We start from the raw sequence: 15,246 nt of genomic DNA on the forward strand, positions 1-15,246 counted from the left end.
GTTGTTTTGAAATATTCTTTGGGGTATTTGATTACGTAAAATTGATACAAAACAGGTGCGTGTCTTGTCCAATTAAGATACAAGGTAAACTGTTAAATTGTTTATATATTCAAGAATTTATTTACATTGTAAAAGCAGTCATTTTATGTTGTGTCAAAAAAGCGTCAAATTCCATTTTATACATCAAGATTTTCCATACCATGAACGAAAAGTAGGGGAGATATATATTAATCAAAACGCCAGTGTTATCCTTCTCCGACGTTGTCATTGCCATAAAACCAGCCATGACATCAAATAGAATGGTGTCATGTTTTAAAGTAATTCATTACATTTAATGAAAAGGCTAGTGCTCCATTAATAATGGTGCAACATTAGTTAAATTACACTTGCACAATCAGGAGAATGTTGGAATCTAAGGACTAATTTATCGGTTAGATAGGGCCATCTATTTCGCTTTCACTTCCTCCTTTATGAAGTATGATTTCACCATTTTTTATGGGTTTGTTTATGCCTAAACGTATACAGTTTCAATATCGATATTTGTTTTGGAATAGTTTGCTTCCTCGTGAACAAATCACCATGAAAATCTATTGTCCTTATCCACAGCTAGTTCTTACCAAGTGACATCAAACTAGTGTTATGTATAGGGGAGTTATGCCCCCTTGTCTTTGTACGTGTGTAACCTCTCTGTCGTCTTTTGACATCATAGAGGAAAATCAGTTTTCGTCATTTACGGCAGGCTATTTTTGGTATTGAATGTATTACGTAATACATAAGCATATAAATCCATTTGATATATATTTATGGCGTTCACATATAAGGCAGTATTTTGTTCGCTCACAGTTTCTGTAAAACTGCTAAATTAAAAAAATCGTTGCACAGTACTTTTATCGGTATACGATAAAAAGTGGTGAAATTTGCTGTTTTTCAAAGCAGAATACATTCTCGGACAACACTTAGCAGTGTACTTTTTTCAAACTGATTTAATATTTGCACTGACAAACACAGGTGTTTGTGCATATGTTTGGTCATATTTACTGTTACTGGTATTTTTTGTGTTCAATATTCTATAAAACTTCAAATTTATTTAAACAATTTAAGTAAAACAGTTTTACAACAATATGCATCATTGCAGTATTGATAACAAAGGTGGTACTGTGGGGAAAAGGACACTGACAATCAAAATTTATCCTCAGTCAGGGTTTTCCAGGCATCCTATTCTCTTACAAATTTAGAAGGGACACAAATAATTTATACTAAGTCCATCGGGACACAAAAACACGTGGCGGCTTCAATCATTAAATCTAAGCAAAAATAGGGAATCAGAGTATTCCCCTTGTTCATATACTTATCCTGACACAACAGTATGCAATATTCCTTCTTGCTTGGATCATATAACAGTGTAGAACATTGTGAAAACAATCCTCAACGGAACACACTCTCCGACCACCTCGCTTCCAGAATGTTCCTGCACAACTCATCACTTTTTCCTTCGTCGCCCGAAGGCAGTTGAAAAGTGGATCCAATGTGAGCGGATGGACAGGCAGGCAGTCAGGACCTGTTGTGTCAGGATAAGTATATAAATAAGGGGAATACTCTGATTCCCTATTTTTAACTTATCTCTCCACAACAGTATGTAATTATCCTACAGTAGGACGGTGGAATGGATAAGCTGCATATCCCCACTAGACTAGACTGCCACTTTGTCTTCACCCCATGGGTGTGATCAGATTCACTTGTTCCGTAATACATGACCACCATGTACAGTACATGTACGGTACAGAGTTTAATGCAGTCATTCTGTAGAGTGAGTGAGTATGGTTTTACGCCATGTTTAGCAATATCACTGCGGGAGACACCAGAAATGGGCTTAACACATTGTACCCATGTCGAGAATTGAACCCGGGTCTTTGGCGTGCTGAACGAACGCTTTAACCACTAGGCTTAATGACCACCCCATCATTCCGCAGAAAGAGAGAAAAAACTTGCAGGCATACCAGTATGGGCATCTAGTACGGCAGGCACTCCGTTCCAAGAGAGAGGTGAGGAGCTGCTGCACAAAGACGAGAGGACCCACCTGGTGGATTTCTTCAACATCCTCAATGGACAGATCTCGGAGGTAGAAATTGGCAAAAACAACCTTGGACGATGTCCGTGATGGAGCTGTTGGTGTGGAGAGGTATTGTGGACAGCAACACCTGGTGTAAAGAAATCCCTAGCTGTCAATGCGTACTGCAAATAGACCACACATGTAGATCCCACAACTCTGGACACAGGTGTTGTTGATGAATGTGGATTTCTGAGCAGACAGAGAAATATAGGGAGTCTTAAGTCTGGCCCTCCGACGAGGTGGAGCAGGTGCAGGAACCACGTCCAACAAATCTGGATGTTCCCTGTGGAGGCCAGTTTCTGGAGAAAATGGGGAAGGAGCGTCAGAGGTGGAAACGTGTACGCGTGTAGGCCGTTCCACTCGATGGCGAGTGCATCATAATCCAAAGCCAGAGCATCTGGTATCAGAGATACTGTGTAACTGTCACTCTGTGGGGGCGAGTGACTGGGTCGAGATAGGGCGTCAGCGAGAATGTTGGAAATGCCTGGAAAGAGCTCTCACCTCCAGTGGGATGTCATCTATGAGACGATAGAATGTGAACGTGAGGTCCAGGACTCTGTGAGTGAGTGGATCCCATCTGGTTGACGTAATGAGCAACTGAGACATTGACCATCACTATCATGAGGCGAGTTCTCTCACAACATCGTCCGCTGATCTGGTTGTGAAGCAACCGAGGCTAGGGATCACTCATCAGGCAGTCATCTATGTACGAACTGAAGAGGATCCCCCGCTGGTGTAGGAACGTCCCTACAGGCTTGGTGATACGAGTGAAAAGCCATGGGGCCGTAGAGATGCCAAACGGAAGGCATTTTCAGTGGTAAGGACGACCATTGAAAACAAACCAGAGATACGGACGGTGTGCCGGAAAGTTGGGGGCATGTAAGTAGGCATCCTGGAGGTCGAGGGAGGCTAGGAAGTCACCAGGTTGGATGGTTGATCGGAGCCATCGGTAATGTGACCATCCGAAACCAGCAGGGGGTCCCAAAAATTGTGGTTGAACGCATGCAAGTTGTAGGTTATACGAAGCTTCAACAAATTTTTCTTCAGGATGATGAAAATGTGGCTGTAAAATCCCGGAGTTAGATCCGTTGGAAATCTAAAGCCCCCTTGTCCAGAAGAATCCGAATGTTGTCCTGTAACTGCTCCAAGTGCGCGTCCGGATAAGGTAGTTGAAGGGGCGAGACAGTGAGAGGTGGTTGTGCAATTAAGGGTAATTGGTACCCGTAACTAAGAATCAGTCCGAGAAGAGGTGATCCCAATTTTTCCAGAACTGCTGGAAGTGTCCGCTGACAGGAGAGTCATGAGGAGGGATGACCAGTGGCGAAAGAACCCAGTCGCCCACATTGTAAGGAGTGAGCATGCATAAGGAGTTGAGTTAAGTCCTCCAAGAGACGAACGATTTCATCCAGAGCAGAGAGCAACTCTCTGTTTTCGGCAGGGCAATCCCCGTAAAACCACAACCTGGATGAAGGTAGTAATAAGTGACAATGGTAGGAGGGACAAACGAATGTCAGAATCAACAGACATAAGGGATCTATCATCCATCTTGAGGCGCCATGACATGGAACGACTCAAAGTCTTATCATCGTCTTCATCCAGGGGAGCAGCGAAGTTTGAAAGGAAATCCCATGCAAATTAAAGTGGGACAACATAATGGCAGGTTTTGGAAGCAAACCCTTAAGGGTTACCTTATCCAAAGCCTGTTGCAACAGTGCAGGAATACTGTTGACCAAATGATGAACAGGGACAGTGTAAGATGGCGTAGTATTCTTGGGATCGAAGGAGCATTTTGCAGAAGGCAGTGGGACAGGTCCCTTTAGTCTAAGTACATCCATAGGATCCGATCCCTCGAGGTGTAGAGTACCTGTCCTCAGCCTTAGAAGTAGCAACACTATGCTGTAGCTGCACCTGAGAATAAGTTGTCTGGTAAGGTGCATGGATTCATGCTTGCATCTGCGCCACGTGAGGATGCGCTGGAAGAGGAATCTTGTCCTGGCAGTCGACACACTTTCAAAGATGGCGAAGGTCATCGTCAACCCCTGACACCATCTCCGAAATGATCACATCGTCCATAATATCTTAGAATCTAAAACGGAAAAAGAGAATATAATACAGACAATATCCCGAACATTAAATGAAACACAGCTGATCGCATGAAACGAGGGAGGTGGACAAAACATGATAATAGAAACCAAAACGGAGCTTTCACATACTGAAAGTTATGTTAACAATGGTGGGGAAAGAATGTGGATGGAAGGTAAATAGCCAGTATGGGCATCTAGTACGGCAGGCACTCCGTTCCAAGAGAGAGGCGAGGAGTTGCTGCACAAAGACGAGAGGACCCACCTGGTGGATTGTTTGATATTTATTGATAAGGAGTGCCTAGGAATCCGTTGATAAATGTAAATAGGTAGATATACAACTCAAACTGACATGACAAACAAATCCAATTGTAAATGTGGAGTGGAAGCAAAACACGTCCGTTCACTATGGGCGATGAAGGAAAAAGTGATGAGTAGTGCAAGAGCATGCTGGGAGTGAGGTGGTCGGAAGGTGTGTTATGGTGAGGATTGTTTTCACAATGTTCTCCACTGTTATATGATCAAAGCAAGAAGGAATACTACATACTGTTGTGGAGGGATAAGTTTAAAAAATCTGTAGATTGCATGTTACATATTACTGGAGGATATCTCTATTCTAGTAAGAAATAACCTCCAAATTCATCGTGCCAATGTGTCAGTTTCTTAGTAGAACATTGGAATCCTTATCCATCATAGGTTATTTGTCTACTCTACTCATAGATAGACCCATGTATAGATAGAGACATGCAAGTAAATCCCTGTTCAGATGTAGTATAATTCTTATCTTGGAAAATATCTAATACTATTGTGAATTTTGAGCTGGGGAATGTCCTGAACAATGACATAATTGGGAAATCCAGCTTATTTTGTCTCATCACAAAACAGCTCTCTGCCATAAGTTTGGTTTGCAAGTAGGATACTATTGTGAATGGTTTAAGATAGCTTCAAGGATAGGCAATTGCAGTTGTCATAAGTCGCTGCAACAGCTCTGTGAATAGGCCCACAGGGGCTTAAAGTCTGAGATAATAACTTATAAGAAAATGGAATTCTGATTTTATGATTTACACATGCCTTTAAAGTTTGATGTTTCTGGATCAGTGACTTACCTGATTAGATATTTTTAAGCCTTCCATGTCTTTCTGCAGATTTGATATTTTCATTGCTTTCACGGGATATTCTTTGTCCTGCAATAAGCAAAACAAAACTTACTGTAAAGAAGGACTTTAGCAGAATATTTTATTGCACAATGACAATGCCATCTCTCAACTAGCCAGCTCTCTCCTGTCCATATTGGCAGCTGCATACTCTATTGCTGGTGAACATTCTCTGCTCCTCATGCACCTTCCTTACACCTTTTGACTGTATGAGGGTTGATTGATATTCTCAGACTCACATAGAAAGACTCTAAAAGGACTTATTTTTCAATATAATCCCCTTCCAAATTGATAGGCTTTTGCCAGGGAAGTTGGAGGGATTTTGTTTCAGTTTCGTAGGCCTTCTTTCGGCTGCACAAAGAGTTCTCTACAGCTGATATGACATCGTTCGAGCTGAAATGGCACTTGACGTGGGGAACATTTTCCCTAAGAACAAGCTGTGGATAGCTGATCATGAAGAGGACATCTGTTGAAAATCTGAAAGTTTTCTTGTGTGATTACAACCAAATTACAGTAATAGACTTATAGTATTCGGAGGAATAATTGTTTTGAACAGTCAGCTGCCTACCCGTGAAGATCCGGGGTAGAATAGGTCTTCAGCAACCCATGCTTGCTGTAAAAGGCGACTATGCATGTCGTAAGAGGCGACTAACGGGATCGGGTGGTCAGGCTCGCTGATTTGGTTGAAGCATGTCATTGTATCCCAATTGCATGGATCAATGCTCATGATGTTAATCACTGGATTGTCGGTCCAGACTTGATTATTTACAGACAGCCGTCTGGAATATTGCTGAGTGCGGCGTCAAATAACAAACAAACAAAACACACAATACATTAGTTGCAGGCTATGAACTTGTGTGAACACAACTGCAAGATGTTGTTTGTCACTAACCATGGACAACTACTACCTTGATCATTCAAAAGCTGAAACAAATGTTCACATCAGCAGGTTAAGACCATAGCAAGTGATATGCCCATTCATTTTGGATCAGTGCAGTAACAGCATCAAAAGCTAATTTTCTGGTTGATATGATTAAGACTTTAGGTCCTCGGTCTTCAGATTATTATATAAGAACATCTAAAGAATCCATCACCAAACTCATGTGTTCAGTAGCAAATCCTTGACAAGTCATTGCGCTACAAGCTTCTAAGCACAACCTAGCACTTTGGTATAATCTTCTCAGGTATGAAAATGTAATGTATGTCTTCAAATTCTGGCATTTGTACCCCATCAGTCATCATTAGGAGATAGTTTCCAATAGATTGCATTAGTAAAGAAAGATGCATGCAGGCTACTGTTTTTTTCAGTCGATTGTCAAAACCAAGAGTTATACCACTATCAACAATTGATCCCAACAGATTGATACAGCTTGGTACCCGAATGCAGGTGTTTAGTGGTAACATGTTTCATCATAAGCTGAAAGTATCCCTTGTTTGGGCATGACTGATACTCAGGTATGTACATTGCCTCCTTCACTGTGAGAATACCCCCAAATGCCAAACATGTTTACAAAGTATAACATTATTTCATAACTAACTTGAAGCTCCTGTAACTTTTGAGTGTTGAGTTGATAGCGTCATACTTAATGCCTGTTCATCCCTGGTTTGTGGTCATTTTGTCATTATGAACTACAAAAGTTATGGGAATCAACATATCCTTTTCATTAATTTCAGTTGAAACACCAGTTGTGTGTTTGCATGCTATTGCAATGAAGGTGACCTCTTCTTGTCAAGGGCAGTTAACTGATATCCTTAGTCACTGGTTTCACTTTGCCTATCTTTACATATATAACGGACTGTCCATTGTGAATAGCAGGGAGGCATGTATATTTGCAAAGTATTTAATCAAAGAATGAATATATCATCAAGAATTATAAATGAAAATGGTTTAGTTTTATTCTTGCCGTGCTTTGTGATCAATAAAGTCATTGCAGACATAAACATTAATGATTTTGCAGATTGCAATTTGAGATTTGTTATCGTATGTGGAAAATTAATTGTTGGTATTTGATATAAAAGTAAAGTAACGTGTCAGTTCTTTCGTAAAGGTCCCTGTTTAATGTGTTAGCATAGGTTTCTTAGATACATACACGGTATGGGTGGTATGGTATTGTCACAGCAACAGATTCAGGACAACCATTGTCCGAATGAACATTTTATCCCTATGGGTAATTACCATGTAGCCATGATATGTATATGTCTCCATCATTTAATTGTCAGTATTCATATGACGCTTATCTCAGTTGCTTTGTTTTTTGACTGTCAGACAACCTGCGCTACTGTGTCCCTTTTCATTAATTACTGTTATTTATATTATTCATGACGCTTATAGCCTTAAGCAATTATCCCCTGGGCTGTGTCGAGCGATACACTATTATGCAGTTGCTGCACGTCCCTTAGATTTGAGCTAAGATTCTTAGTAAGAAGGAAGAAAGTGAAGTTCACCTTATAGCTGTTCAGAACATGCAGCTGGTTCTGCTGACTCTTCAGCTGCTCATCAACAATCGTCACTTGTTGCTCAAGACCTGAAAAATAGAACATTATTCTCCATACAGATTTCAAACTTTTTCATTCTTTCTGTTCAACATTTTGGTTCTAACAAGAGTTTGCCACTAACATGGCTATATCCCCCGCCCCTGTTGCAGAATTTATGACATAATTAAATCTAAACAAACCCTAACCTTTTTTAACCGAGGTGGAACTTGTCATGGGAATTGTAAAAAAAAGATGAGTTTGGAACCTAAGTCCATCTTGTTGCCATGGAAACGTAAAAAATAAATATTTCTAAAATTTCTCAATAGCAAAAGGCACCAGTTCAGCATGTACCTGACAGACCTGCAAAGTTTGATGAAAAAATATTGAATGGTTTATGAGTTATGCTCCGGAAACGAACCCTACCCTCACAGAACCTAAGTCCATCTTGTTGCCATGGAAACGTAAAAAATAAAAATTTCTAAAACTTCTCAATAGCAAAAGGCAACAGTTTAGCATGTACCTGACAGACCTGCAAAGTTTGATGAAAAAATATTGAATGGTTTATGAGTTATGCTCCGGAAACGAACCCTACCCTCACAGAACCTAAGTCCATCTTGTTGCCATGGAAACGTAAAAAATAAAAATTTCTAAAACTTCTCAATAGCAAAAGGCAACAGTTTAGCATGTACCTGACAGACCTGCAAAGTTTGATGAAAAAATATTGAACGGTGTATGAGTTATGCTCCGGAAACGAAACGTGACGGACGGACGGATGGACGGACGGACGGAGCCCGTTTCTATATCCCCCGCCAACTTCGTTGGGTGGGGGATAAAAATATGAATGGCTGATAAAAATACAAGTACCTGTACCAAAATGTTGCAGAGAAAGAATACAAGAGTTCAAATATATAAGTCAACCTGTAACCATAGGTGTTGGGGGTGCTCTACCCTTCTACCCCGGCCACTTAGTCACATCACTCCTTGGTCCAGGGATGATGTCGCTCATTCAAAGCGTAAGTTAGATTTGTTGCTCAAGTCCATTTATTGTAGACAGAATTCTTGAATATTACACACAAGTGGTCCTCAGATGTGTTTCTGTTGCCTGACTTATTTATACACAACACATATGTAACAACGATCGGCTGTGTCCGTCTTACACTAAGTCAAGGAAACAGCAGACAAACCTACTCCCCCGCTCTTGGAATGGACTGGTCTGCTCCTTGACAATCAGATGGAGAAGAATGTGTCCGTGTCATGTGTAATGACGATCAGCTGTGTCCGTTTTAGTTCAGCCATCTCCAGTTGAGTGGAAAGCCTTCACGTGACTGGCAGCCAATTATAGAGATCTCGTGGTGCATTCAAGGCTATAAGTTGTGACTGACACGGAGATTCGGGGTTCGGCGTTTGGTTTGGAAAGAGTGTACACCTCTCAGGAGTGGACGTGGGATGCACGTGCAGGGCGGGCAAGTGTATTGAATAGAATTTATAGTCTAAATTCTTGGTGAGTTTTGATGTTATAGAAGTGTCTTCTATTTTATAGTGATTAGTCTACAGAGTTCAGTATTCACGTATGAAGGGAAACCCTTCAAATTTTTCATGTGGTTTCACTAGTATATTGTTGTAGATGAAATGTCTGAATTATGAATATGTGGCTGATAAATCAAATTGTTTAAATGTTTTGAAGTCGTGTTCGCGTGCATGCTGTCGCATTTTCACACTCGCGAATTATTGTGGTTAAATAAATAATTTAGTTTAACCCTTGTTGTGCTATTTTTAAGTATGTTTATTGCCTATTGCTTGCATCCGAACAGCATCTTTACGCTTCAGAGGACCTGTAAGTCACTTTAACATTTGTTTGTTTTTGTAACGTGGCGGGAAAATTCTGGGTGCTGTTCGGGTATTCACCTTAGCCCCACTTCCGTCGTTACAAATGGCATCGTCGGCAGGATTGACAGTTGGTAAGATATTTTCACAGTTGATAGGTTTATTTGATACTTGACAGTGAGTGAGTGAGTTGGGTTTAACGCCGCTTTTAACATTATTCCAGTCATATCACAGCGTAATACTTGACAGGATTTTATAGTTGATAAGTGGGTTTAGCCTATAATACTTAAGGTTATCTTTACCAATTGGTCCTTTTGTTTAGTGTAGGCAATTATTTCCCTGAGTACTGTTAGTTAATTTATCTTTCTCTGTTAGGATTTAGTTGTCCACACCCATTGGTAAGTATGTAGGGCCTACCACACACCTTGTTATTTATACAAGGCACCTTTTATACACGTTTTGGAATTTAATTTGTGTAAAATGTGAATTAATTTTGTGGAGATTTGTTACAAGCGTAGGTCTTAGCCTAAGGACATTTGGCCGGGATAGGGTGTTATAATTTCCTATCTGCTATATTATTTTGTTTGATATTGTTACAAACATGGAGGATAGTATGCTGGGGGCTACAACTAGGTATACTACTGTAGGTAGGGGTGTACGTCATGATTTGTTAGAAAGATCAGGGACTGTCGGTGCTGGAATGGGACATTCGTTATCTACAGGTCCTGTTACTTCTACTCCGTTTGGTTGTTAATTGTGGTTGTGATAGATTTGCAAGCCGATCTGTGGTGAGTGATAGTGTGAATGACCGTTCGACTACCCATATGATTTTGCCTGAAGTTTTTAGTGGTGAGAAGGGAGATGAGTGGGACGAACTGATTCCAGTGTTCGAATCTTATTCAGTTGTGAATAAGTGGTCGATAACTGAGTAAGCCGCTTATTTGAGCATTCAGTTACGAGGTAGAGCAAGGAGAATATATTTTGACTTGTCACAGGAGGTTAGAGAGAGTAATACTGCACTATAGTCTGGAAGTTAATTTAAGGTACCGACGTTTACTACAATATCTGAAAAACTATTGGACCTACTCCAGTCAAAGTTGGTATGAGATTATTAAACAGTCATACATAACTGGATATTACATTTAAAGACAATCGGTGCATGAATAAAAAATCTGTCTATTTAGCTATCACTATATTTCATCAACAACCAGACCTGGTCGTCATGGGTGGAACGAGCAGTCATTGTAACAGCCATCTGCATAATGCTACCCCTGCGTCACAGGGCCATATGACACAGTTGAACCAATCAACTCAACTCGAAAGGTTGCACGGGAATCACGCACACACGAATACGGTGTTAGCATTAGATTTCATGATGTCTCAGCGCAAGCATCTTTCCGCTGATGCAAAAGGTTTCGTTGTTAAAATATTTGAATACTTTAAGGCTGAAAGTGAAAGACGTTCGCCCTTCTTTGACATTTCAAAGTACATGAAAAGAACAATTCATGCGTTACAGCTTCCCAAACAAACCGTAGTTAAGATTTTGAACTCTCATAAAAACACATGCTCCCCTGCACATCCCTTAGGGGCATCTCAAAACAGGATAGGAAATTAAAGTTAGATTCCTTTGATAGGAAAGTTGTCAGGGACGTGATTCGGCGGTTAACACGAGAAATTGAATTTATTTCAACACGACAACTAAAACAAATTCTCCTTATTAGCATGACTTAGATATTTCCAAATGGACCATTTGTAAACTTCTTTCAAAATTTGGATATCAGTACAAAAAGACGAAAGGATCGAAACTAGCAATGTGTGAACGACCAGATATCATTCGTTTGCGTATCAATTATTTGCGCACTATTAAAAAGAAACGAGAAGAAGGCTATGAGCCTGTCTGTTTGGATGAAACCTGGGTTAACGCCTGCCACACAGCGGCTTACCAATGGTCTCACCCAGATACCAGAGAGCCACAGCGCAAGATCACCCGTGGTAAAGGGGAGCGCCTGATTGTCCTCCATGCAGGCTCCCACAGAGGTTTCCTCCCTGGGTGTGATCTAGTGTTCAGATCCAGATCTACAGATGGCAGAGACTACCATACCGAGATGAATAGTCAGGTTTTCACTGCGTATGTTGAGGGGCAGCTCCTCTTAGCACTGCCTGATAAATCCTTTGTGGTTATGGACAATGCTCCCTATCACAGTTGTCGAGATCCTATTAAACGTTGTCCAACCTTAAATTCCACCAAAGGTGAGATATGTTAGTGGTTGGACAACAACCGCATTGCTCGGCCCACGAAAGCCAAAAAAACTGACTACTACCAACTGGTTCTTCAGAACAAACCCCCGCCCTCTTATTTGAATGACAACATGTTGAGAGAACACGGTCACGAAGAGCTTAGACTTCCTTCTTACCATTGTGACTTGAATCCCATTGAACTAATCTGGGGTGATTTGAAAAATATGGTCGCACAGCAAAATAAGACCTTCAAGCTTGCCGACGTCAAGCAGATTGTCTTTAAGGAATGGGAGAAATTACAGATGTACGCTGGGCAAACTGTGACCAACATGTTATCAAAGTTGAGGAAGAGTATTGGAAACAAGACTGTATCCGACCAGACACTGTCCAGCCTGTTGTTGTTCATTTAGGTGACAGCACAGACTCTGAATTTGACGACGAGGGCATTTCGTGGGACCAAGAATAGTGCAATACATATACCCCTATTTCTCTTTGACATGTAATAGCCCGAATTAACACGGATATGAATTCTTACATATTCATACATATTCTTAATCATTTCTTAAGAATCTTAAATATATCTTATTTGATTCCCAAACATTCTTGTAGTTCGTGGGATTCGTGAGAAAAAGTTTGTTTATCAAAGAATTTCTATGAATCGTCTACCAATTTCAGGTTCGTGCTTTGTAGTACATGTCGTAATCGGATCTTGTCCACTTTGTGCAATTCTTGGCTCAGAATTTGATTCTCTTTCACCTGAAACAGCCCCGAAAGTCTCGAGTCATCTACGAAAATATCAAAATATTTTCTTCGAAACCATAAAGCAATGATTTGTCTAAATGAATAATTATGTATGATATATTACACCTAATAACATGATGCATGAAATATAATAATGTGGCAAGGAATGATACATTCAAGTCAATAACACTGACCTGAAAAAGAATGCAAAAATAATTGGATAAATCTTATCAAATAACTGCTTGAGACGCCCAACGCTAACACCGTATTCGTGCGTGCGTGATTCCTGTGCAACTTTTCGAGTTGAGTTGATTGGTTCAACTGTGTCATATGGCCCTGTGATGCAGGGGAAGCATTATGCAGATGGCTGTTACAATGAATGCTCGTTCCACCCGTGACGAACAGGTCTGGTTGTTGATGAAATATAGTGATAGCTAAATAGACAGATTTTTTATTCATGCACCGATTGTCTTCAAATGTAATATCCAGTTATGTATGACTGTTTAATAATCTCATACCAACTTTGACTGGAGTAGGTCCAATAGTTTTTTAGATATTGTAGTAAATGTCAGTACCCGTACCTTAAATTAACTTCCAGACTATAGTTCAGGCTTTAGATCTAAACCTGAACGTCAGAGGTTCAAGGATGTTACCAACAGTTAAGTTCAAATCGAGACGTAGAAAGGCTTACGAGAGTTACTGGGACTACGGTATAGAGATGAGGAGGTTGACGAGATTGGCTTATCCTTCTTTTGATCACCAAGAAAGGGAACAAATGGTTGTAGATGAGTTCATCAGTAACATAGACAGAAAAGATTTGAGATTGAAATTGTGTCATTCAAATTGTAAGACCTTAGATGAGGTCGTTCCTCTTTGTATACAGTGGGAGGCTGTAGAATTAGCGGATAGTAGACGCAGACAGGTAGTACAAGCCGCTGTAGAATTAGATTCTAACAAGACTAGCGAGGTGGAGGAATTGCTTGCTTTGAATAGGGATTTGAAAAAGCAGTTGAGAAAGGATAAACAACCCTCAGAGTCAAGGAAATGTACTCATTGTAATAAGAAAGGCCATTTAGTTGAAAGGTGTTATCAGCGTAACAAAGAGGGAGTGCATTGTTTTTGGTGTGATGGATTAGGTCACTTTAAGTGGGAGTGTCCGGTAGAAGTTTCAAAGGATACTTCTTCTACCCCAAAAGTTTAGGAGCTGTGGATGGGACCCACTCTTCAGCTCATTTTTCTGTACCAGGGTCTTCTGGGAAGGTATACTGTCCGACTATGAGGTTACAGGAAAAGTAAATGGTAGTTTTATGCGGATGATAGTGGACATGGGATGTGGGATCAGTATGATAAGGCAGTATCAGGTGGAAAGTCTTATACCTAAACCTACTCTGTTACCTATAGATGCGAGTTTGACAGGTCTTGGGGGAGAGTTGGGCCATTCAGGCATGATACGTTAGGTAAAAATAGACTTTGTGTCCTTATGGTGCTAGTACCGGATCTTCCGGGTGATGTTTATTTAGGGGCCGAATTTACTGCAAAACATCAGGTAGTAGTAGATTGTAATCGTAACAGACTTAGACTTGCTTCTGGTAGTGTTCCCATGCATCAAGTTGGAAAGAAACTGACATTTGGAGTTGTTGTGACAAATTCTGTGGTAGTTCCTGCTTGACATGAAATGATTTTTCCTTCTAGATTGGATGGTGATTTTGAAGGTGAAGGTTTTATTGAGGGACAGTCAACATTTGAGAAATCCTCAAGTATTATGGTGGCTAGAGTAGTTGTGAATTCAGGTCAAGGAACAAATCCTGTTCGTGTTGTGAATACATCAGATGTGGATATTCCAATTCACAAAGGCACACAGATAGGTTGTTTTACAGAACTTAGTGATCAGGTTAGCCCTAAACATGTTGAGGAAGAGAAATCTTATGGAAAGTGTGTGATAGGTGACGTGTCTTTAGATTAACGTCAGCGGTTAGATATGCTGTTGGCAGCTTATTCAGACATTTTTTCACGTCATTTACCTTTTCGTAAACGGGATGAAATTAGAATTTTTTTGAGTACCGTATATGACCGCGTATAAGCCGAATTTTGAGGACCAGAAAAAAGATTCTGTAGAAAGGGGTCGGCTTATCCACGGGATACACTTTCATGATAGTATTTTTCAGATCGTGATCTGTCAAAAACATCGCCTGAATGACGGTCCGTTAGATCACAACTTCCCGAAAGTTTGGAAGTTGCCACGACTAGAGCCATTATTGTTATGAATTATCAATAAAGTTATCATTATACACCAATGTTGTCATTATTAAAAAAATGTTATGCATGTTACTACTTCCGATAATAAGTTTTCAATAGAATGTTCAAAGTTTATCGTTCTTCGTAAACTCCGCGATCTTTACATGTAACAATATATGTAAGTCACAGCTATAATATATAATCCCCAGATGAAATCGCCAATAGCTATTACGTACGTTTTGCAAAGTTCATAAATTGATAGTGAACAAGTGTCTACCTTTATTGAAAGAGGCAAATAAACAACTGTATCGGCGAGTTATTCCGTTCACCATTTGCAAAAACATGTGATCAGCTGTTTCCTGTGACGTCACAAACGGTGACAACTGTG

General features: G+C 40.3%; 1 protein-coding gene across 2 annotated transcripts in view; it reads right to left on the reverse strand.

Moving 5' to 3' along the window:
• The window catches only part of LOC124148419 (uncharacterized protein C20orf96-like), a 161,186-nt gene that overhangs the window by 33,866 nt on the left and 112,074 nt on the right, over positions 1–15,246 (reverse strand). For both annotated transcript variants that reach the window (XM_046519503.2, XM_046519504.2), the window contains exons 7-8: positions 7,791–7,870; positions 5,298–5,375 (exon numbers count right to left, since the gene is read on the reverse strand). In XM_046519503.2, coding sequence (XP_046375459.2) covers positions 5,298–5,375; positions 7,791–7,870 — 158 coding nt within the window. The remainder of the gene's footprint in view (positions 1–5,297; positions 5,376–7,790; positions 7,871–15,246) is intronic.

Source organism: Haliotis rufescens, unplaced genomic scaffold, assembly GCF_023055435.1.
Source record: "Haliotis rufescens isolate VD_foot unplaced genomic scaffold, xgHalRufe1.0.p SCAF_19, whole genome shotgun sequence".
Classification (NCBI taxonomy): domain Eukaryota; kingdom Metazoa; phylum Mollusca; class Gastropoda; order Lepetellida; family Haliotidae; genus Haliotis; species Haliotis rufescens.